Source organism: Erpetoichthys calabaricus, chromosome 3, assembly GCF_900747795.2.
Source record: "Erpetoichthys calabaricus chromosome 3, fErpCal1.3, whole genome shotgun sequence".
In the NCBI taxonomy this organism is placed as follows: Eukaryota; Metazoa; Chordata; class Cladistia; order Polypteriformes; family Polypteridae; genus Erpetoichthys; species Erpetoichthys calabaricus.
The window spans coordinates 53,198,536-53,221,552 of record NC_041396.2 but is presented as its reverse complement, the minus strand read 5'-3'; the positions used below and the strand labels follow the sequence as shown (position 1 = coordinate 53,221,552).

Genomic DNA, 23,017 nt, shown 5'->3' with positions numbered 1-23,017 from the left:
TCACTTCTGAATAAAGATGAAGGAAAATTCCTCCCAGAAGACGTAAGCAACTTATATCACAAGAGAACAACAACAGGGACTGAAGCCAAGATTACTCTGCCGCTGCAGCAAATTCAGTTTGTGTGTTTTTGTTTGTTTTTTGATAAATTAGTATTTGGTGTTAGGTCACCATTCCACAAATGATAAAATATGCAGGAGTTTCAGGATATGTACTATAGATTTTTCTGGCATACAAAATAACCGCAGCCATGTAGATAGATGAAAGTTTTAAAAGCAAGTATAAAGATTGCAAAGCCACAGAATACCCACCAGACAGGTAGCCACTCATGGATTTGTCAAGTGTATTGAACAACTGTCTATATTTCAGTCTAGAGGACGGGGGCACTGACCAATCAGTGGATCCTGTCTTGGGTGAGCTTCCGGCAAGAGATGTCGATGAAGAAGAATTAGAACTAAGGGAGAAAAAAAATTAATATTAAAAGCGTATTTGTACCCGTATTTGTATGCTGCTGCTTTATCAAACAATACCATTTCACACAAGTCAACCATGCAAACAACTTAATAGTAATAAAATATGTAAATCACACTTATCTGATATAAATATCACGTTACAACTGTCTGCAGGTTAATATCCATGTGATATTGAGAAACACTCATGCAAAGGAAGTTTTCCTTGCCTTCATAAATAGTGAAAATAACTTCAGTTTGACTGGTTTCTGCAAAATGGACCAGGAAACTGGAATGAAGTGAAGTTTGTAATGTTACATTCCTGGCTGTTCAGCCTAGCCTACTAATTAATATTTACCTATTATGCTAATAATATACATTAAGCCTGTTACAATAACGAGCACTAGAACAGTAGTCCATACACATTAGTAGTAACAGTCTACAGTAATCCCTCGCTATATCGCGCTTTGCCTTTCGCGGCTTCACTCTATCGCAGATTTTATATGTAAGCATATTTAAATATATATCGCGGATTTTTTGCTTGTTCGCGGATTTCTGCGGACAATGGGTCTTTTAATTTCTGGTACATGCTTCCTCAGTTGGTTTGCCCAGTTGATTTCATACAAGGGACGCTATTGGCAGATGGCTGAGAAGCTACCCAACTTACTTTTCTCTCTCGCTCTGACATTCTCTGCTCCTGATGGAGGGGGTGTGAGCAGGGGGGCTATTCGCACACCTAGACGATACGGACTCTCATCTAAAAATGCTGAGATTACCTTCACGTTGCTCCCTTCTGTGCAGCTGCTTTGTGAAGCGACATGCTGCACGGTGCTTCGCATACTTAAAAGCTCGAAGGGCATGTCTTGATTTTTGATTGTTTGTTTTTATCTGTCTCTCTCTCTCTCTCTCTGACATTCTCTGCTCCTGACAGAGGGGGTGTGAGCTGCTGCCTTCATTGCAACTGCTTTATAAGGCGGTGCTTCGCATACTTAAAAGCCAAACAGCCCTATTGATTTGTTTGCTTTTCTTTCTCTCTCTGACATTCTCTGCTCCTGACGCGCACTCCTTTGAAGAGGAAGATATGTTTGCATTCTTTTAATTGTGAGACAGAACTGTCATCTCTGTCTTGTCATGGAGCACAGTTTAAACTTTTGAAAAAGAGACAAATATTTGTTTGCAGTGTTTGAATAAAGTTCCTGTCTCTCTACAACTTCCTGTGTTTCTGTGCAAATCTGTGACCCAAGCATGACAATATAAAAATAACCATATAAACATGGTTTCTACTTCGCGGATTTTCACCTTTCACGGGGGGTTCTGGAACGCAACCCCTGCGATCGAGGAGGGATTACTGTATATTAAATGGCAAGGGACCTTTTACCTCATTAAATTTTTTCCGTAAAATGCCTGTAATTTTCTGACAGTAATGCTGGCTTTGCTGTCCGTAATATGCATTTAATTTTCTGTCACAACAGTGGGCAATCAGCAGATTCTCCCCAGCAACTGATGTAATGTGCGCGAAAATAGATCCACTTTTAAAAGTCATCGTATTGTAATATCATGAAAATTCGTATATTTAGGAAAACCCCTTCAACGACCAACACTTTACACTTTACCGGGCCAAGCTTCTTAAACGCAAATCTGACATCCTCAGAGTGAACACTTGCACAACAATGGGGAAGCTGGTCTCTGCATCTCAGTATCCGATTGGATTTTTCGTGTTTTCTGTTTTAGGTCTTACCTCATTTACCAGAATTCGATTGGATCGACTGCGCGATATTTTATAGGTCCCGCCCTCTCTGTCTTGTGTGACGCGTCAGGCGGCCTTTGAAGCATCTGCTTTGAAAGCATCGCACCGTGCCCCGCGCATGCACACTTCACCAGAAGACACACACACACGGACACTGGACGCACACCGGGGTTTTATTAAAGAGGATACTACTACAAACGTATCTGAGATGTAGCCCTCATCTGGTTTTGTAGAAGATTATATATTAGCCTTAACTTGGAAATACTCAGAATATTTAAAAGGAATGGCATCTCATTACTTTCATATGCCAAACCTACCATATCCTTACAATTACAGACACAGTACATTTAGTTAGGATAACTTTCAACAATATAATGTGACAAATTAGCTTAATCCAATTCAGGGCAGGTGACAGCAGCACCAAGCACAAGACAGGGATCAACACTGGATGAAATTAGGAAAACACTATTATAAAACACAGGCCCATTTTGAAAGATGAAAAACCCATGCCAAGAATATGTACAGTATGATATCTGAATCAATTACCTGATAACTGACCATAATATATTTTTAATATTTAAATTGGCACCTGTAATGTAAAGTGCTAGAAATTAGACTGTCAGTTATAAATAACTTGTACTGCATTCTCAAACCTGGGGTAATTAGATTAAAACTTCCACACTACATTAAGGGAGAGCGTATACAGTACTATGGGTATAGGGATGGGTCAGCTACTTTTCCCTTGCATTTCAACTACAAATATTTTGCATTTTGGCATACATGTCTACGTGACAGAACAACCAAGACGACTTAATGCTCAAGTTGTGTCCAATTCACACCATTTATAAAACTTACCTACTAGATCCCAAATCAATCAAAGACTGTGCTTTTTGCATGCCTATATTTCCAAATCCAAGATATGATGATGACAAGGAGCCAGCTGGTGTCAAAGCTAAAAGAAAATAAAGGAAGAATACTTCAAGACATTTTCTTTAGATTAACAATTTTAAAGCTTTATTTGTGTGGGCAGCCATGAAGGTAAATTAATATTCAATGCATCACTGGGTTCTGTTGATTATATAAGCTTTGCACTCATACAACCTGCTGATAAAGTACTATTCTTTCATGTACATTTTTGCTTACTATTTTATAGTATATTGTCTGCTTTTCTTTTGTATTATATACTAGCCATGTTATCTATACATTTTAAAATACAGTACTTCATATCTATAGCCCTACATGTACCTTCGGCGCCTTTCCTGTCTTGACCTACTGTCTTTCTCAAGCGCATTTCCTGAAAAGCTTACTTCTCAGACTCTGTCATTACAAGATGTCTATCTCATCGCCTGTCTATTTTTATACTTCTTGTCTCAGAAGGTGATTCTCAGCTTACCCTGTACACCTTTTTACTCTGTCTCATGTGTCTCAAATCTGCACTTCTTCCTTCAACCGTGTCACCGAAGCTAAACTGACCAATCAGACTACTCTGAGGAACTGGACAAGCACCCAGATCTTAGCATTTCATTACACGGTAGATCCTTGCTTTTGTTTTCATTATTACACTGTGAAAAAATATTTCTTGGGTTATGCTAAGAGAAACTCTGATAAGGTCATTGTTTCCAGAGATTTTATAGCATGGGCCTGGTGCAGCTCCTAGTTAGGCACTGAATGGTTTACTATAGCAAAACAGTATAATTTAAAGGTTACAAAAAGTGTTACAACACATGCATTTGAAACCCCACAATCAAGGGAATTGGGACATGCCAGAGCATCTTAGCTGGTGAACTGCTTAACCCTGAAGCGTTTGAGGTACAGCTCTCTTCTGCACAATCCGACAACATCTAGAGAAGATAACAGTCAGAGCCCATAGCTAAATGCTGCATTCACCTCTTTCAACTTTTATGATGGAAGATTCTTTAATACGAGCCAACTACAAAGTCATTTATGAATTGATTTATTTGTGTTGTGATTTTGGTTGTTTTGTTACTGTTGTGCCTTTGAGGTGGTTCTACAGGAAAATGACCTCCACAGTCAGGATCCCAGCACTGAATCTGGTCCATTGTTGGAGACAGCACTCCCTGCTGGATACAATTTATATTTCTGTAAGAATTTTATAACAATTTCTTTTCCTTAAAAGTAATTAAATAAAACAAATCACAAATTAATATTATATATAATTATTTTTCTTAAATACGCTGCAGCCACACTTTTAACAACAATTGTTTAAATAGCAAGCTTAAAAACAGCTTACGTAAAACCACAAAATCACTGTCTGAAATATATAGAATTTCCTGCACAATAAGCAAAGCTCTCTTAAATTTTCACAACAGCATACAGATTTCATTTTTAGTCTCACTTCATCCTGAATATATATATTGGAATAGTATTAATTATATGCAAAATTTGATTACATATTTTAACCTTAAAAATATCTGTCCTTCTAACCTTGCTAGTTCCATTTCTGATCATTTTTTGTCTTCATCTATTCCATCAACACTAGAGAGTCTAGTTAATCAGAATAACACAGCCCTTCTTTCAACACTAGATAAAAACAGCTCCTTGAAAGCATAATAAGGTATCCCTTAAGCTCTCAGCTCCATGGGACAATTCAGAATTACAATTTATGAAAGCAGCTGGCTGACGCCTTGAGAGAATGTCATGTAAGACTGGCTTCAATGTGCATATCCAGGTTTTCTCTGACTGTTAAATGGCTTACAGGGATGCACTAACTTCAGCCAAGAACTCACATTATGGCAGAATAATAGAAAGTGGCCATGATAACCCAAGGGTTTTGTTCTCTGTAGTTAATAAAATACTTTAACCTGCATCTGGCCCAATTACCTCCTCTACTAATGTCTGTGAAAAATTCCTACACTTTATTCGCAATAAAATGAATGATCTAAATTATTTACTAACATAAATCCATCATCCATTTATATCTTTCTCTCTCTTCCCAATTCATCCAGCTTTTTTTCTAAATTTTCACCAGTCACACCTGCATTTGTTTAAGACCTGCTTTGCAAGATGAGGCCCACTACCTGTGTACTGGAAACCATCTCCACAACATATCTTAAATCCTACATTTGTGCCATAATCCCAATTGTTACGACAATAATAAATATATCCCTTGACACTGACTTTGTGTCAGACTCTTTTAAAATTGATTCTGTAACCCCTACTGTTAAAACTCTAGTCTTGATAATGAGAATCTTCATTTTCGGCCTATTTCTCACTTGTCTTTTCTGTCAAAAGTTCTTGAGCGTGTTGTAGCCTCCCAAATCACCAATTACCTAACGTCTAATAATTTGATGGAACCGTTTTCAGTCTGGTTTCAGGGCACAGCACAGCTGTGAAACTGCTCTGCTTCGAGTAACTAATGATTTGCTTATGGCAGCAGATTCTGGACAAACCAGCATATTAACTTTCTTTGATTTTATTGTAGAATTTGACGATGTCAGACATGACATTCTACTGTCCAGAATGGAGAACATGCTGGGTATCTCTGGCACTGCCCTCCAGTGGTTTAAGTCCTTTCTGGCTGACAGGCAAGAATTTGTTAGTCTTGGCAACAGCAGATCCAGCTCAGCAATGGTCACAAAAGGGTTTCCTCAGGGCTTTGTCCTATGCCCTCTGCTCTTTTGTATTAATATGCTTACAATTGGCCATATCATTCATAGCTATGGACTGGGTTATCATTTTTATGCAGATGATAATTAACTCTACTGTATTTCAGTGTTAAAAGTGAAACTTCATCAGGGTTTTCTCAGCTCACACCTTGCCATAGTGAAATTAAAACCTGGATAGTGCAGAACTCTTTAAAATTAAATTGCAACAAAACTGAGCTCCTGCAAATTGGCCCTAAAGTGCAACTTAAGAAAATGAGCTCCTTCTCAGTGACTCTTGATGGTGAACTCATCAGACCTTTTTCAGAAATCTTGGGAGTCATTTTCTGCGGTGGGTTGGCACCCTGCCCGGGATTGGTTCCTGCCTTGTGCCCTGTGTTGGCTGGGATTGGCTCCAGCAGACCCCCGTGACCCTGTGTTCGGATTCAGCGGGTTGGAAAATGGATGGATGGATGGATGGGAGTCATTTTTGATTCCTCCCTTTCTTATTCCACCCATATAAACCACATTAAGAAACTTTCCTACTTTCACCTCTTTATCATATCCTGTGTTCGCTCATTCCTCTTCTTTTCTAATGCTGAGAAACTTGTCCGTGCTTTTATCAGATCCCGCACTGATTATTGTAATTCCCTACTGGCTATACTTATCTACTAATCTTATATCACAGCTCTAGTTGATTAAAAACTCTGCTGCAAGGGTCCTAACACGGACTAGCAACAGCGAGCACATAATACCCATTCTGCTTCGCCGCCACTAGCTCCCCATGTCTTACAGAATCATATTTATATATTTATATATACACATACAGTATTATGTATTTTATATATATGTATTTTATAAAAAAGTCAATGTGTATATATATGTTCCAGCATCACGTCCGAACGGCTGGAGGGATTTTCATGAACCTTGGTACACATGTTCCTCGTTGGTCGACTAAAAATACTGTAGGGTGAAATCCGCCGTAACCCACCCCCTTCTGGGTAGGGTGGGGGGGTGATCTTGTGGTCTTGTATGCATGTCATCATCCAGTTGACATTCGAAACGACCACCAGAGGGTGAACTGGAGGCGACTGCCAGCATTCTTTATGTTTGAGCACCACCGCACCACTGTTACTTTTGAAATTAAATAGAGTTCTACGCGTGGAAGTGTGTATGTCTATCCGGCCCGAAAGTGAGACGTAGAGTCGGGATGAGGGCTCCAGCTCCGAGGATACGCAAGCGAGGCCAGTACACCGGCAAAAGGAACCTCCTAAGAAAGACAGTCGCTTAGCTGCTAATGTACAAACGATGTGAGCACTTAGGCAACATGAATCCTTCTAGCAGAGAGATGACCAGAGTAGTCCTGACGATTTAAATACTTTCTAGGATCCCCGTGCTGCTTACATAATTAGTATATACCAGGCGACTGCCAGCATTCTTTATTTTTGAGCAGCACTGCACCCCTGTTGCTTTTCAAGTTAAATAGAGTTGGCCGGTTCTGAGCATCAACTAGATGATAACATACATACAACACCGCAAGACAAGAACATTAGTGAGTCTTTGTTTCTTAATTTATTTTTATTTTTAATGTTGTGCTTTTTTAATTATGTTTTTCTCAATTAAAAAAAAAAAACACAAGGGCAAACTGGAGGTGACTGCCAGCATTCTTTATTTTTGAGCAGCACCGCGCCCCTGTTGCTTTTCAAATTAAATACAGTTGGCCGGTTCCGAGCGTCAACTGGATGATAACATACATACAACACCGCAAGACAAGCACATTAGTGAGTCTTTATCCATCCATCCATCCATCCATTATCCAACCCGCTATATCCTAACTACAGGGTCACAGGGGTCTGCTGGAGCCAATCCCAGCCAACACAGGGCACAAGGCAGGAAACAAACTCTGGGTAGGGCGCCAGCCCACCGCAGAAAACTCACGCAGACACGGAGAGAACATGCAAACTCCATGCAGGAAGGACCCGGGAAGCGAACCCAGGTTTATTTATTTTTATTTTTAAAGTTGTGCTTTTTTTAATCATGTTTTTCTCAAACAATTAAAAAAAACAACTTTATTTTTCTTCCGGGCAACGCTGGGTATTTCATCTAGTTAAATATAAAAGTCTATTATTAACCTACAAAGCGTTAAATGCCCTCGCACAGGACTACATCAGTGACCTTCTCCATTCACTATGCTCCTGTTTGCCCACTAAGGTCCTCTGATTCTGTCAATCTTGTTGTGCCCTATACTAAGATGCACTCTACAAAGGGCATTTAGCTCTATAGCACCAGACTTTGGAATGACCTCCCTAATTTATTTAGATCTGCTGACTCCATTCATTCTTTAAAAAAAGAATTTAAAACTCATCTGTTCAGGAAGGCTTTTAACTTAACCTGACATTCTGCCTCCTCTTTTAGTCTTCCTCTCGGCCCAGACGCTCAGTATAATTTGTCGGTGTGTTATATCACAAATGATGTTATATGCTAGGCTTTCTTTTAGTACTGAATTTAGTATTTTACTCTGGTTTATTGTCTTTTATTCAATTTAATGCCTTTGTATATCCTGTATGAAACATCTGTATCCAACGTTACATATACCTGTCGTTTCTTCATGAGACTCTGAAAAGCACCATGAGCATGGGAAATGTGCTACATAAATAAAATTATTTATTAATCACTTCTCAAAAGGAAGTCGAGCAGGACTGTACTCGTGACCTCTTGATTCCCAGTCAGCAACTGATACTGTTGCGCCACGGCGGCAGTCATAGTAAATGAGTGTCAATGTCGCACACTAAGGCGGCTTTTTTTCTTTTCTGCAGTTATATTTCTGAATAAAAGTGCACTTGTTCTGTTATATTTGTACCTTTCGTGAAAGTGTTTCTTTGATATTTGGACTTCAGGCGTCATACATTATATAGTTTATGCCTACATTTTGTCATTTACTACTAGAATATAAAAAACATTTCTGTTTTAAAAAGGCGTTTACACAGATTACTGCAGAAACAAAACACACATGATATGTGTGTGTTCCAAATAACGATCTATTATTTCCACTCTAAAACTCCACTTCACTTCCAGATAATCAATCAAGGCATGAGCTGGGAGAAGTTCGTGCACATTCTAAGTTGGTGGGGGGATGGAATAGCTGGCAGCTCGCAAGCTTGTCTTTATCTACACATTTAGAAGATAAAAGACGATGGCGGAGAGGTGGGAACAGATTTAAGAAGCGATTTAAGGTGGCACGGATCTACGAGTTTTTTCGTAGGCTCTGGTAATTCTAGTGTTAAGGAAATTTAAAAATCTATATAATACAAAGTTGACTAATTAATTCACTCACTTAACAAAAACACTATTTCCCATTCAGTTTAAAAGGTGCTAAAATAGATTAAACAAACACCAGTCTTCTTTATGTTCTTTGCACAAAAGTGCCTATTGAAGGACCCTTGTCATTTAGTGTAGCTGTTCCCAAACTGTGGAACAATTTTTCTCAACCTCTCTGCACCTGCATAAGCTTTTCCTTTCTCAAGTCAAATCTTAAAATATAACTATTCACCCAAAATGATTTTATTTATTAAGACCTAACAGGAGTTTATGCTATATAGTATGTACTATACTGTATATTTTATATAATGAGTATGCCTCATTAAAGCCTAGGCTATGGAAGGGTATAAATTTGAAAGAGGCTTCAAGTATAACCTAATCATTTTATATTCTCTAATAAAACCATTAAAAATACACTGATTATCCTCATAAAAGGAAAGGTAAAAATCAGTAAATCATTAATATCATAATAATTAATAATTATTTTATGTATTAACACCAACAAATTCAAATGAATACAGAAAAGAAGAAGGAGGGAAGCTTTTTTTTTTTTTTTATATATACACACATTGGTTACTATATGGCCATACATATTATAATGATTTGATTCGGAGCATAGTAAATATTGTTCATAATCTCAAAACGATTAATAGATAATTTAATAGCAATTATAAATATTTATATTTTATAAATATTTATTTTATAAAATTTAAGAAAATTTAAAATGAAATAAATTAATGGTATTCTGCACTGTGTACAATTAAAAAAAATAATTTGCATTATGTCAGTATGAAATGATTACATGGAGGATTTTATTGAAGATAAAAGTGATGTATATAACTTTCAGCTAATGCGCAGAGTTCAGGAAATACTTAATTATGTTAACTAATTTAATAAATAATTTAAATTGTATTAAGAAAAATAACATATTCCTGAGCTAAGTAATTAAGTGCTACTGGTTGCAAAAACATTGTTGTATTTCCTTTCATTAGGTGTATTTTCAAGACCAGCTCTCACTTCCTCAGTTGACTCTTAGTAAATGAAACTAGATTTAAGACATTTACAAAATAATAAACTTGTTACAGTTGTTGCTGCTATCACCATGCATCAAAAAAGGAAGCTGGGACAAACACTTACTTGAAGAAAGAGGTACAGAAAGGGGAAGGAGAAGACCAGAAGTTCCATTTGGCAATGATGGTGTGCTGATCGAAGGCACAATAGGGGTCGAGATTCCAGAGGAAGGCATGGTAGTAACTGAGGTCATAGATGATGTGGGTACCAGGGGAGTAAATACAGGCAGGCTGGGGAGGATTGAAAGGTTTGGCATACTTCCCATTCCTAAAATTAATTTTGGCAAACGTTAAAATGACAATAATTATAGGGTTTTTTTTCCATTATTCCAAAAACATTTTCTTAAAACTCAGAATTACCTCTGGTCACATTCAAGTATTCAATATATATTTTTCTTATATCAATACTTTCTAATATGTAGAAGGGGAAAAATACAACACCAACAACAACTCATAACAATGGCACACACACTGCTCCCAAGCTGGAATTTTAATTGTACTACTAACATGCATTAGTAAAAATAAGAATGAAACAAGAACACAAACAAGTATGCAATAATATAACCATAATTCATACTGCAACATACATGTTTTTACAGAAAATTTCAACACTGAAATGGCAAATGAGAAATTTTCAACACACAGCACTACTGGTTAAGCAACATAACATGTCACATGTATTTAACTTACATTTCAATATAAAATAACTGCTATTTGTAGGTTTCTTTGACAAAAGGCAAAAATGTACAAATGTGCTCAGCAGATGAAATGAGAATAATCAATTCACTGCCAACAAGACGTTCAGATTTTCATCTTACAAACAACAGTCACAAGTCAAACTGAACTGTAACTGACAATTACTGAAAATTATACTGAGACAAAATTACATTCTATTGAATAAACTAATGAAAACCTGTATGCAATTTTGAAAATGAAATACTGTATGCATTTTCATTACCCCTTCAATTTTCTTAATGATACTCCATTATACTTTAAAAGCCGTAATAGTAGTAGACTGAATATTAAACAAAATGACATTCAGCTATTTAAAATGTTTTTAATCAACTGTACCATATTTTATGCCATGTTAGTGTGAGAACCACAGCATGCTAACTCCATTAGACACCAAGGTTCCTTTCATAAGTATCTGAAGAACACAAGCCATAGATTTTTTTATTAAATGAATCTCCTTTACGACTTACAAATGAGTCAAAGAAAAGTTAAGCCTGAGTCATAACATACAAAGTGCAAGACCTGCATGTATATTTTTAAGGGAGCTCAGCAATGTTTATTGTGTACATCTGAAACCAATTAATCAAAGAATCTGTGATGATACACTAAGTGACCTGAAAGAAGACATATCTAGTATGCAAAAAGAAAGTTTTCATGTGGTAAAATCAGGAAACCCTATATTGCTTTATTGCAGAGTTTAAGTCCAGAGTATTTATGTAGTTTTGATTTGATATGTAACTTGCTGTAAGAGGCTGGGTTTGTGCTATCACTCGTTAATCTTTTCAATACCACTTGCAAAAAACAGAGTAGCAGGTGAGATATACATAAAAACTGAATGCCAAGATGAAGTTAGGGTACAAGACAAAATGTACAACATTAAAGTATTTGGTAAAGCTTTGATTAATGTTTTTTTTTATTCTGTCATTTAACATATATTACTGCACATATTTTAATCAAAAACCTTTAATGTCCTGGCATTAATGAAGAACCTTTTATACAGCATACTCCAAACATCATTTATAAAGAAGTACACCAATAAACTGAACTACTTAGGGAAAGGTATTTTGGAATATACCACGCAGTGCTTCAAAGTTCCGATGTCTGCAGGTCATATCAAATGGAAACACTGTCCCATTAAAAAAAAAAAAAAATAATGCATTCTTGAATACAGAGTCAACAGCATCGAAAGACACAGATTTCAAATGAGTAACAGGCACATTAAGTATGCTTTTAAATATTACAGCTTAATGATGAAATTAAAATGAAACATCTTTTACAGGCCCATAACTTATTAAAGGACCTATTTGGTAAGTTTTTAAGCTTTTCCTCCTTGCCCTATAGCATACAATGTAAGGTGCCTGTGCATGCAAGATTTTTTTTTTTTTTTTAATAGAAAGCAATTAACTTTAGAACACAATTTCACATTGCAAATGCATGTATAGCATAACTGTAAAGAAATAACTTCAATTTGAAAAATACCAAACTTATCCTTTCTATAAAATATAACAGGTAACACATCTTTCTTGCCTCCCCACCTCACCAATTATGAACTCTAAATAACAATATGATTGTGTTTAATTCTTTCACTGCAAATTGAACCAATCAGTATTTTAAAATTAATGAAGCAAAAACTGAGGAAACCAGGAGTATATAATTTGTCTTTTCATGAATATACTAAACTACTATAACTGGAGCAGCTGCAATAATAGTAAAGAATCCAATATACAGAGGAGTGTTTTATTTGAGCTTTACATTGTGTGTGCATCTGATCTAGTGTTCTACAATTAATAAAATAAAAAAAATTGGATACTATAATTTTTACCAAGGAACTACATCCTGTAAAAGCGAATATAAAATATTTTCATGACTTATTATATTTTAATATTCTGACTTCAGGAATTAATTTATAGCAAAAACAGAGTTATGAAAAGCATGAGTGAACGTACTTGTTTGTTCATGTTTCATACTCTGATCATTTCATCAGTTTATGGCAGAGAAAATATAATTTTTAAGTAAATTCCTGCAGTCACACAAACTTTATATGGCGTAATATAAATAAAATACTTACCGTAGATACTCGTGTATAAGTCAAAAAATTTATGCCTTAAAATTCATTCGAAAAAACAGAATCGACTTATCCGCTGGGCAACACAATTGTCCATAGAATTTGGGTAATGACACTGTACACTCAACGCTTCACGGTGTTAAGTCACCGGTCATCTGCCGTTTCCCATGGTCTTTGAAATAATTAGAAGCCAGCAATACTATTGCTAAGTGCTAGTTTTTTTCTAATTTCATTAAATAATTCTTTAAACTGTGAACTACTTGAATTTGAGCATTAGCTTTTGCAGGTTTTGGATAACAAACATACCATTAGCTGCCACGTGCAATCAGATTTGGAATCAAAAGAACCAAGGCAACGCATGCTATCAATGCAATGTAAGCGCAGCCCGCGATTCAAAAAATTTCTCTGTCTACCTGTTTGTCTCGTCTGACAGTAGCTGAAAAGAAGCATCAGGAGAGAGCAGCCTGAAGTAGTCCAGCAGCGGGTGATATGTCGTGTCCAACAGCAAGCCATGCTGTCTTGTGAAGTCCGGTAGCCAGTTTGGCTCCCACGGATCAATGTCTGGGTATTCCTCCCACGCAAACCTTGCCGTAGCTGCATCGGCTGCGCGAATGCGTTCAGCTGGCAGCTGATCAGCTGATGCCGGCTTCTCACTCTCTTGCTCGATTCCTGATCACTGTCAATAAAATCCAATTCTGAAAAATCACAGTCCGACTCAGCGATAATGTGCAAAACATCGTCTGCCGAGTGTTTTCTTTTCTGCACTTGCTTCGCTCCCTTGTGACATATCAACGCCATCTTGCCTTTGTTTATATTTCGCAACTCACGCACACGCAAGGATTAGTTGCCAAGTCAACGAGTCTAGCATTTCTCCAAGCACAGAGGGAATGCCTGTGACGTGACAGTGAGTTTTGTCGCCATTAACAGCTGATTGTCGCCCTCTATCTCTGATAGCTGTCAAGTTTTACCCTCGACTTATACGCGGGTCATAACAAATTTCGTAATTTTCGGCTTAAACAATACACTCGACTTATCTGCGAGATCAACTAATACGCGAGTATCTACGGTACTCACAAGCTATAAAGAAATGTAATTTAAACGTATAGTACTAAACACTCACAAACATTTTATTTTGGTTTCTATATCTTGTTGTTTTTCTAAAAAAGTAAAATGTAACACTTCAAATCGGTAGTGCTAGGGGTGGCACAAGACATGCAGAATTATAGGCAATTTTGAAATAAAAGCTTTGTTGTGGTTTTTTTCTTTTTTTTTAACTGCATTCAATAAAGCCAAAGTATATACAGTAATCCCTCGCTATATCGCGCTTCACCTTTTGTGGCTTCACTCCATCGCGGATTTTATATGTAAGCATATTTAAATATATATCGCGGATTTTTTGCTGGTTTGCGGATTTCTGCGGACAATGGGTCTTTTAATTTCTGGTACATGCTTCCTCAGTTGGTTTGCCCAGTTGATTTCATACAAGGGACGCTATTGGCAGATGGCTGAGAAGCTACCCAGCTTACTTTTCTCTCTGTCTTGCGCTGACTTTCTCTGATCCTGACGTAGGGGAATTGAGCAAGGGGGCTGTTCGCACACCTAGACGATACGGACACTCGTCTAAAAATGCTGAAAGATTATCTTCACGTTGCTATCTTTTGTGCAGCTGCTTCCTGAAACGACATGCTGCACGGTGCTTCGCATACTTAAAAGCTCGAAGGGCACGTATTGATTTTTGATTGAAAAACAAACTCTGTCTCTCTCTCTCTCTCTCCCTGCTCCTGATGGAGGGGGTGTGAGCTGCCGCCTTCAACAGCTTTGTGCCGCGGTGCTTCGCATACTTAAAAGCCATACAGCCCTATTGATTTGTTTGCTTTTCTCTATCTCTGTGACATGATCTGCTCCTGACGCACACTCCTTTGAAGAGGAAGATATGTTTGCATTCTTTTAATTGTGAGACGGAACTGTCATCTCTGTCTTGTCATGGAGCACAGTTTAAACTTTTGAAAAAGAGACAAATGTTTGTTTGCAGTGTTTCAATAACGTTCCTGTCTCTCTACAACCTCCTGTGTTTCTGCGCAAATCTGTGACCCAAGCATGACAATATAACAATAACCATATAAACATATGGTTTCTACTTCGCGGATTTTCTTATTTCGCGGGTGGCTCTGGAACGCAACCCCGCGATGGAGGAGGGATTACTGTACCCACATATCTGGCCAATATAAACACAAAGTTTTGTTAACTTTGACAGATGTAAAAGATGCCATAATTACCAAGTATGCAACAAAAATGTTGTTTAGACAACTGACCATCTTAACAGGGTGGACTCTGAAGGATTCCACCTGATCACAAATTCAGTTTGAATAACCGAAAATATGAAAACCACCTGTTGTAACTCTAAAAGGTTTGTATCATACTACATATTACATAGTGGTTCAGTACAAGTGCTGTCAATTTTGTGATTCTATCGGCAGGTTTTTTGTTATCTTTCACTAAAGTTAATACTCACAGACACCAGCAAGACATATACTGATACAGGTATTGACAAAAGGTGAATATGCGTGCTTTCAACTTTTTAAATGTTTTCCTATGCATGATCTTATGTGAATAAAAAATCAGAATTAGCTATCCCTAAACTGAAAACCATGTATACATTATGGAGAGTATGCTGCCTCCACTAATCAAATATGATAAATACTTCATATACAAAGAAAACATACTATAAAGTATTCAGCATAATAAAATTACTGAATAACTCTTCAGAGTATAATGCTTTAGTTTCTCTTCACATTGTCATTGCATAGCAATAGTAGTATTTCATTTTCCCCTCCTAACTCCAAATATCATTTACAGATACAAATGTTATAAAACTAAAATAAAGAACTCAGCACTCAAAACTTCTGTCTGAACATTTTTCACAGCTCGATCATCCACTACATAAACAAGCCAAAAATAACAGGATGTTTATATTCCAGAAATAGCAAAAACCTACAGTCATAATGTAGCTTTCCAAAGGGCAAGTCTAAGTATCACTAGAAATTGTTTTTTATCCAGCAAGTAAAATATTAAATGAAAATGGCAATATTGCCTAAAATATATTTTTATATATTCACAAGAATATTCATTCAGACCACACATATAATACATCACACAAGAAATGCAGCTAACAATACAAAGCGTAGATGGAACATTTACCAAAGCGTGAGGACACTAACGAAGATGGTACTGGAAGTTGCTTCATAACAGGAGGGAGGGTTGAAGGCAGGAGCTGACCTTGCAATTTTAGTTTGATGAGTTTCATGGCTATTGAAAATTCTTGCTGGTCCATTTTTCCATCCTTGTTTATATCTGCAAGGGCCCTACAAAAATATTGGGACTTGTCACTTTTTAAAATCAAAAAAAAATTTTTAAACTATGTTACAAAAAAAGTTTGCATTTATATGAGAACTACTGTAATTGTTAAACTGAATCAGATGTGGCTGATTTGTACAGCAAAAACATGTGCATAGGTGGCATGTACCTGCCATTTCTGGATTTAATATAGACTCAGGAAACTAGTGTCCATCAACAAGCCACACTACATTCATATTACCTAGTGGTAACTGAAGCAAGTGCACAAAGTAAGTCCAAATACATAAATTCCATATAACTCTATTCTCTAGAAAGAAAAGTAATGTGAAATACTCCAACTTTCATATCAGTTAACTTAGTCACCAAACACACCTGTATGTTATTTTACACCATGCTTACATATTTCTAAATTATGTTACCTTACAATGTTACTTTTTAATTGTTGCAACAATTCCAGCAGCATTTGAATTTGATTTGGTGAAATAAAATAAATAAATTAAAGATAGCAGTATTCATTATTGTCCAATGGCTCAAATACAGCCTGTTTAACAAAATACTTATAAATCAAACATCTCACCATATATCAGCAAGTACCAATTCAGGTAGCCCAGACTGCAAAAAGAACTTTCGAGCCTGATCACCTACAAAATATAATAACAAAATGAAAAAGTAGTAATGTATCTGATAAACAATTGCAGGACATGGATTCTGAGCCGAAGTGCTTGCTTTTAAAACACAGCTTATAAAAATAATGCCATCCACTCTACTACAACATAAAACTTTTTTCTTAAAAATATGATTATGACATGGAATTCTTCCAGTAAAATATGTATTTTTTAACAGTGATATTTTTCTAAAAGGTTAATAGTTGCGCTTTGAAAGAGTTTTTGAGACGTTTGAGCTTCCCACTACATTCATCCTTAATTAATGGCTTTTAAATGGAAGTCATTATTTTTATTTGATAACATACACAATACATATTTATGCACACACATTTTATACACAAATTTCACATAGTATACAGTGTATATGTATACGTATTTTGAAAGAGCTATCTGATGAAGAATTATAAATCACTGTGGCACTTTGCTGATAAATTATAATGACAGAGAAATGCTGAATTACTATAATCTGCAGGTAATGAAACCATGAGATTGTTTTTAGGGCAAAACAGATAACAAGTAAATATTTATTACTTCTACACTATGCAGAGTTAAGGGTAAAGGGTAAGGTTAAGGGCTCCTATCCTCTTCAATTAATATCTAAATAAGTGACTTGTTGCTTTTTTCCAATTTTATGGTTTAGTTCAACCTAGAAGCAGGAGAGACAAGCAGGTGTGACTGATGTTCACTCAAGCGGCTACCATTACTATAGCCAGAATCACGACCAAACTGCTTAGAGGAAAAGTACAATATGAAAGAACATCTCTCAAGAAAATCTGAAACAGTATTGAAACTCATTCATTTAAAGTAATATTTTTTTCTTATGAACCACCATGGTTGTACCCAATTGTGTAATTGTACTGAATAGCCAGGAAGCAATATTGAAAATGTAGGTTGCCAGTGAGTTATCAAAATGAGTTAGCTTGCAAAAATGTCTCTTTCAAAAGTCTAAAGAAAAAAACTGACACCGAGAATAATCATTTTAATGATAAAAGAATGTCTTTATAACAGCTTCACTTGTACCACACAGTACAGTATATGGAGAAGACATTAGCAGGTAAATCATATTTAATAGGGAACAATATTTAATGTCAAATTAATTAATATTTTGTCACAAATTCATGATACTTTAATATTCCAAATCTCTCCCTCTTTTTAGTTTTTTACAACTATTCCAAAATTTAGGACTATGAAAATCACACATCACACTATAAAACAGGATATAAAACAGACCTATACTTTGCTTTGACAAAGAAGCAGTGATAAAGTCATGATGCATATGGCAGAGGCCTTAAAGTACATTACTTCTTCAACTGCTAATACAGTAACTGCAAAACAAAAGATGCACAAAGTGACTGGCAAACCTGAGGGAATAAATTACGGCTAAAATTTTATTAAGGTAATTTTTTTTAAAAGAAGTTACGTTTTTATAGCAAAATCTTAACATACGGAACCATCTGTACCAAAGATTTTCAACACAAAAAAAATCAATTAAAATTTTAAACACTGTAATTAAATTTAATCACATAGTTTTCTAAGTAAACATGACTTAAAATACTGTGCAACTGTTGTATGAAAGTGATTCTGTTTCAATGTACTTATAAACAAAAGCTGTAATTCTCAATCTATGTGGTTCACAAGCAGCAGACTGGTGAAAAAACCAAGCCAACAACAAGATTCCACTACTCCATTTCACGCAACTCCTGCAGTTAGACTCAACTCCCCCCCCCACCCCCCCCCCCCCCCAACTCCAAATGTCTCACCCATCCACCAACCAATCTTACTTTTGTTTTTTGTTTTTTTTTTTTTAAATTTTGGTAAATTTGTTTGGTGTATCATCATTTTTAGAACAGTTTTAGAAATTAGCAGATTAATGTGGAGGAAGATACACACAAGTAGATTATATCCTATGCAGAAGAATCAATCTGAAGGAGACTGAAGACTGCAAAGTGGTGGTAGAGGAAAGTGTAGTTAAACAGCATAGGATGGTGGTCTGTAGGATGACATTGGAGATCAAGAAGAGGAAGAGACTGAGGGCAGAGCCAAGGGTCCAAAGGTGGAAGTTGAAAAAGGAAGACTGCAAGGTTGCGTTTTGGGTGGAGGGGAGACAGGCACTGGGTGGCAGTGAAGACTTACCAGACAGTTGGGCAACTACAGCAGATGTAGTAAGTGTGACAGCAAAAAGGATGCTTGGCGTGACATCTGGACCGAGAAAGGAGGAAAAGGAATCCTGCTGGTGGAATGGGGAAGTACAGGAGACTATACAGAGGAAGAGGTTAGCGAAGAAGAAGTGGGATTAATTTAATTTTTAATTTTTTTAAAAATTTTTTTTGCATTTATATAGCGCTTTTCTCACTACTCAAAGCGCTCAGCAATTGCAGGTTAAGAGCCTTGCTTAAGGGCCCAACAGAGCAGAGTCCCTATTGGCATTGACGGGATTCGAACCCGTCAGAGGTTAGTCAGAGTTGGGATAGTCAGAGAGATGCAGAAAGTAGGCTAAAGAAAAGGCGTATGATGAGTTGTATGAGAGGTTGGACACTAAGAGGGGAGAAAAGGACCTGTACCAAATGGCTAGACAGAGGGACCGTGCTGGGAAAGATGTGCAGCAGGTTAGAGTGATAAAGGATGAAGATGGAAACATACTCACAATCCTTACACTGGCTCCCAGTTAAGTTTAGGGCAGATTTCAAAATTCTCCTTTTAACATATAAAGCATTAAATGGCCAAGGTCCGGCTTACTTGTCTGAACTTATCATGACTTACAAACCAGAGCGCACATTAAGACCTCAAGATGCCGGTCTGCTTATGATTCCAAGGATTAATAAAATAACAATGGGAGGTTGAGCTTTTAGTTACAGGGCCCCTAAACTGTGGAATGGTCTGCCTGCTGCTATACAGTAAGAAATGCCCCTTCGGTCTCAGCTTTTAAATCCTGACTGAAAACTCACTACTTCAGTTTAGCATATCCTGAACTAGAGCTGCTGATTAACTGTACATACTGCATCTCTGTTGTTAGTCAATAGCACTAAAACATAAGTAACATGATAGTCAGAATTGGATACTAACCCTCATCTATTCTGTTTCTCTTCTCGGTACTCAAATGTGGCACTTGGTGCCGCAGCCCACCTGCCAAGTTGTTTTGCCTGCCTAAGGTAAAGTCATCCCTGATGGAGGATCGCAGGAATCGTGGGAAAGAGGGGTCCTTTCATCGGATTGGCTGGCCCAGCGCTGTTTCAGCCATGGAATGGCCAAATGGGGAAGGCAGCTTGATGGATGAGGTCTCCAGGACTCTAAACATATCCAAATCTTATTATGTGATATTATCTACTGTTAAATTCTGCTCCGTACTTCTAAAATTTTTATACTGTAGTGAGGATTTGTTCTGTTCTGTGTATTGTATTGTATTGTATTGACCCCCTTCTTTTGACACCCACTGCATGTCCAACTTACCTAGAAAGGGGTCTCTCTTTGAACTGCCTTTCTCAAGGTTTCTTCTATTTTTCCCTACAAGGTTTTTTTTTTGGGAGTTTTTCCTTGTCTTCTTAGAGAGTCAAGGCTGGGGGGCTGTCAAGAGGCAGGGCCTGTTAAAGCCCATTGCGGCACTTTTTGTGTAATTTTGGGCTATACAAAAATAAACTGTATTGTATTGTATTGTTGAGCAGATGGAAAGAGAATTTTGAGAGGCTGATGAATGAAGAGAATGAGAGAGAGAGAAGGTTGGAGGATGTGGAGATAGTGAATCAGGAAGTGCAACGGATTAGCAAGGAGAAAGTAAGGACAGCTATGAAAAGGTTGAAAAATGGATAGGCCATTTGTCCAGATGACATACCTGTGGAAGCATGGAGGTGTTTAGGAGAGATGGCAGTGGAGATTTTAACCAGAATATACAGGGTAATAGGAATTGTGCAAGAGAGGTGAAAAAGAGAGTGCAGGCAGGGTGGAATGGGTGGAGAGGAGTGTCAGGAGTTATTTGTGCCAGAAGGGTATCAGCAAGAGTGAAAGGGAAGGTCTACAGGACGGTAGTGAGATCAACTATGTTATATGGGTTGGAGACGGTGGCACTGACCAGAAATCAGCAGACAGAGCTGGAGGTGGCAGAGTTAAAGATGCAAAGTTTGCAATGGGTGTGACGAGGATGGATAGGATTAGGAATACATTAGAGGGTCAGCTCAAGTTGGACTGTATGGAAACAAAGTCAGAGAGGTGAGATTGTCTTGGTTTGGACATGTGCAGAGGAGAGATGTTAAGTATATTGGGAGAAGGATTCTAAGGATAGAACTGCCAGGAAAAAGGAAAAGAGGAAGACCTAAGAGGATGTTTATGGATGTGGTACGAGAGGACATGAAGGTGGTGGGTGTAACAGAGCAAGATGCAGAGGACAGAAAGAAATGGAAAAAGATTATCTGCTGTGGCAACCCCTAATGGGAGCAGAAGAAGCAACATTAATCAAAAGCAGAAAGTTTTTGCTCTGGACACTGTCGCTTATGATCAGCAACTTTTGTCCTTTTTTATTTATTTACTAGCCAACTCGCGGCATAGCATACGCTACATAATTATGTATTGATGGGTGAACACTTCCTGAAAGACACAGTTGTCCAAATAAGGTTGGTTTTGAGGATTCGACTGTAGGTGAATGAAAAGATGTTACTCTGGAGAGGGAAACATACAATACAGCGTTTTACACGCTGCATACAGCGATTCACATCCGCGACAAACAAACTTTTACACGCCGCATACAGCAATTCACATCCGCGACAAACATGCCTCTTCTTAGATGGTCCTGCCGCATCCACCCTCGTTCTCGAAGCATACACACCGCCTGGTCATGTGCCCGCTCGCAAGAGCAACTCACGGAGACCCGCCCACCAACTCTAAGACCATGGCGTGTAAAACAGTTTGCGATGGTGGACGCGGTCATGCGTCATAACCGAAAAGAATGCAGTGGAACCTCGGTTCACGACCATAATTCGTTCCCAAACTCTGGTCGCAAACCGAAGCAATTTCTCCCATAGGATTGTATGTAAATACAATTAATTCGTTCCAGACCATACGAACTGTATGTAAATATATATTTTTGTAAGTTTTTATACACAAATATAGTTAATTACACCATAGAATGCACAGCGTAATAGTAAACTAAATGTAAAAACATTGAATAACTCTAAGAAAACCTTGAACAGAGAAAACTAACACTGCAATAGTTTGTGCTATAGCAACAAAAAATGAACATTTGAAAAAATCCGTAATTTAATAAACTACCAAGAAAAGTAACATTTCAAAAATGCACACTACGAACTGATCGCTGTAAACAGAAGTGAAAACAAAATCAAGCCCAGTGCATTCTTTAACAGACTTCCTACCTTATGAGTTCAGCCCTCTCTCTTGCTCGCGCTGCCTGTGTGTGTGCGTCTCTCTCTCTCGCGCTGCCTGTGTGTGTGCGCGGCTCTCTCTCTCTCTGGCGCTGCCTGTGTGTGTGCGCGGATTTCTCTCTCTCTCTGGCGCTGCCTGTGTGTGTGCGCGGCTCTCTCTCTCTCTGGCGCTGCCTGTGTTGTGTGCGCGGATCTCTTTCTCGCTGCCTCTGTGTGTGTGTGTGTGTGCGTCTGTCTCTCTCTGTCTCTGGCGCTGCCTGTGTGTGTGTGCGCGGCTCTCTCTCTCGTGCTGCCTCTGTGTGTGTGTGTGTCGCACAGGAAATGCACAGGGAGAGACTGAACCTCGCAAGAGCAACTAACAGAGACCCGCCCGCCAACTGTAAGACCATGGGATACCCCTTGCAACGTTAGGGTTAGGGTTATTGTAATCATTCATACAAATTGATCAATTTTTACAAAAAATAAGATTGATTGGGGGAAAGTCGACCCCCACCCCTGAGAGAGAGAGCATGGCCAACGGGGTAAAACTTAAGGCTTATAAACATACCTAAATTGATGAGTTTAATAGACCAGTAGAGATGAATAGAGAAGAAAAAGAAATGCGGAGATAATTGCTTCCTCGGTACTTTAAGAGCTTATTCTAAAAATTTT

General features: G+C 37.6%; 2 protein-coding genes across 5 annotated transcripts in view; one reads left to right on the top strand and one right to left on the bottom strand.

Moving 5' to 3' along the window:
• LOC114648035 (intersectin-2-like) overlaps positions 1-23,017 on the bottom strand; it is a 277,957-nt gene that overhangs the window by 160,103 nt on the left and 94,837 nt on the right. For 3 of the 4 annotated variants that reach the window (XM_051925602.1, XM_028796817.2, XM_028796818.2), the window contains exons 4-8: positions 16,913-16,976; positions 16,180-16,343; positions 10,252-10,452; positions 3,050-3,146; positions 310-452 (exon numbers count right to left, since the gene is read on the bottom strand). In XM_051925602.1, coding sequence (XP_051781562.1) covers positions 310-452; positions 3,050-3,146; positions 10,252-10,452; positions 16,180-16,343; positions 16,913-16,976 — 669 coding nt within the window. The remainder of the gene's footprint in view (positions 1-309; positions 453-3,049; positions 3,147-10,251; positions 10,453-16,179; positions 16,344-16,912; positions 16,977-23,017) is intronic. The other variant, XM_051925601.1, reaches the window with a different exon arrangement.
• Positions 1-23,017, top strand: part of fam228a (family with sequence similarity 228 member A) — a 218,345-nt gene that overhangs the window by 184,010 nt on the left and 11,318 nt on the right. The window lies entirely within an intron of this gene.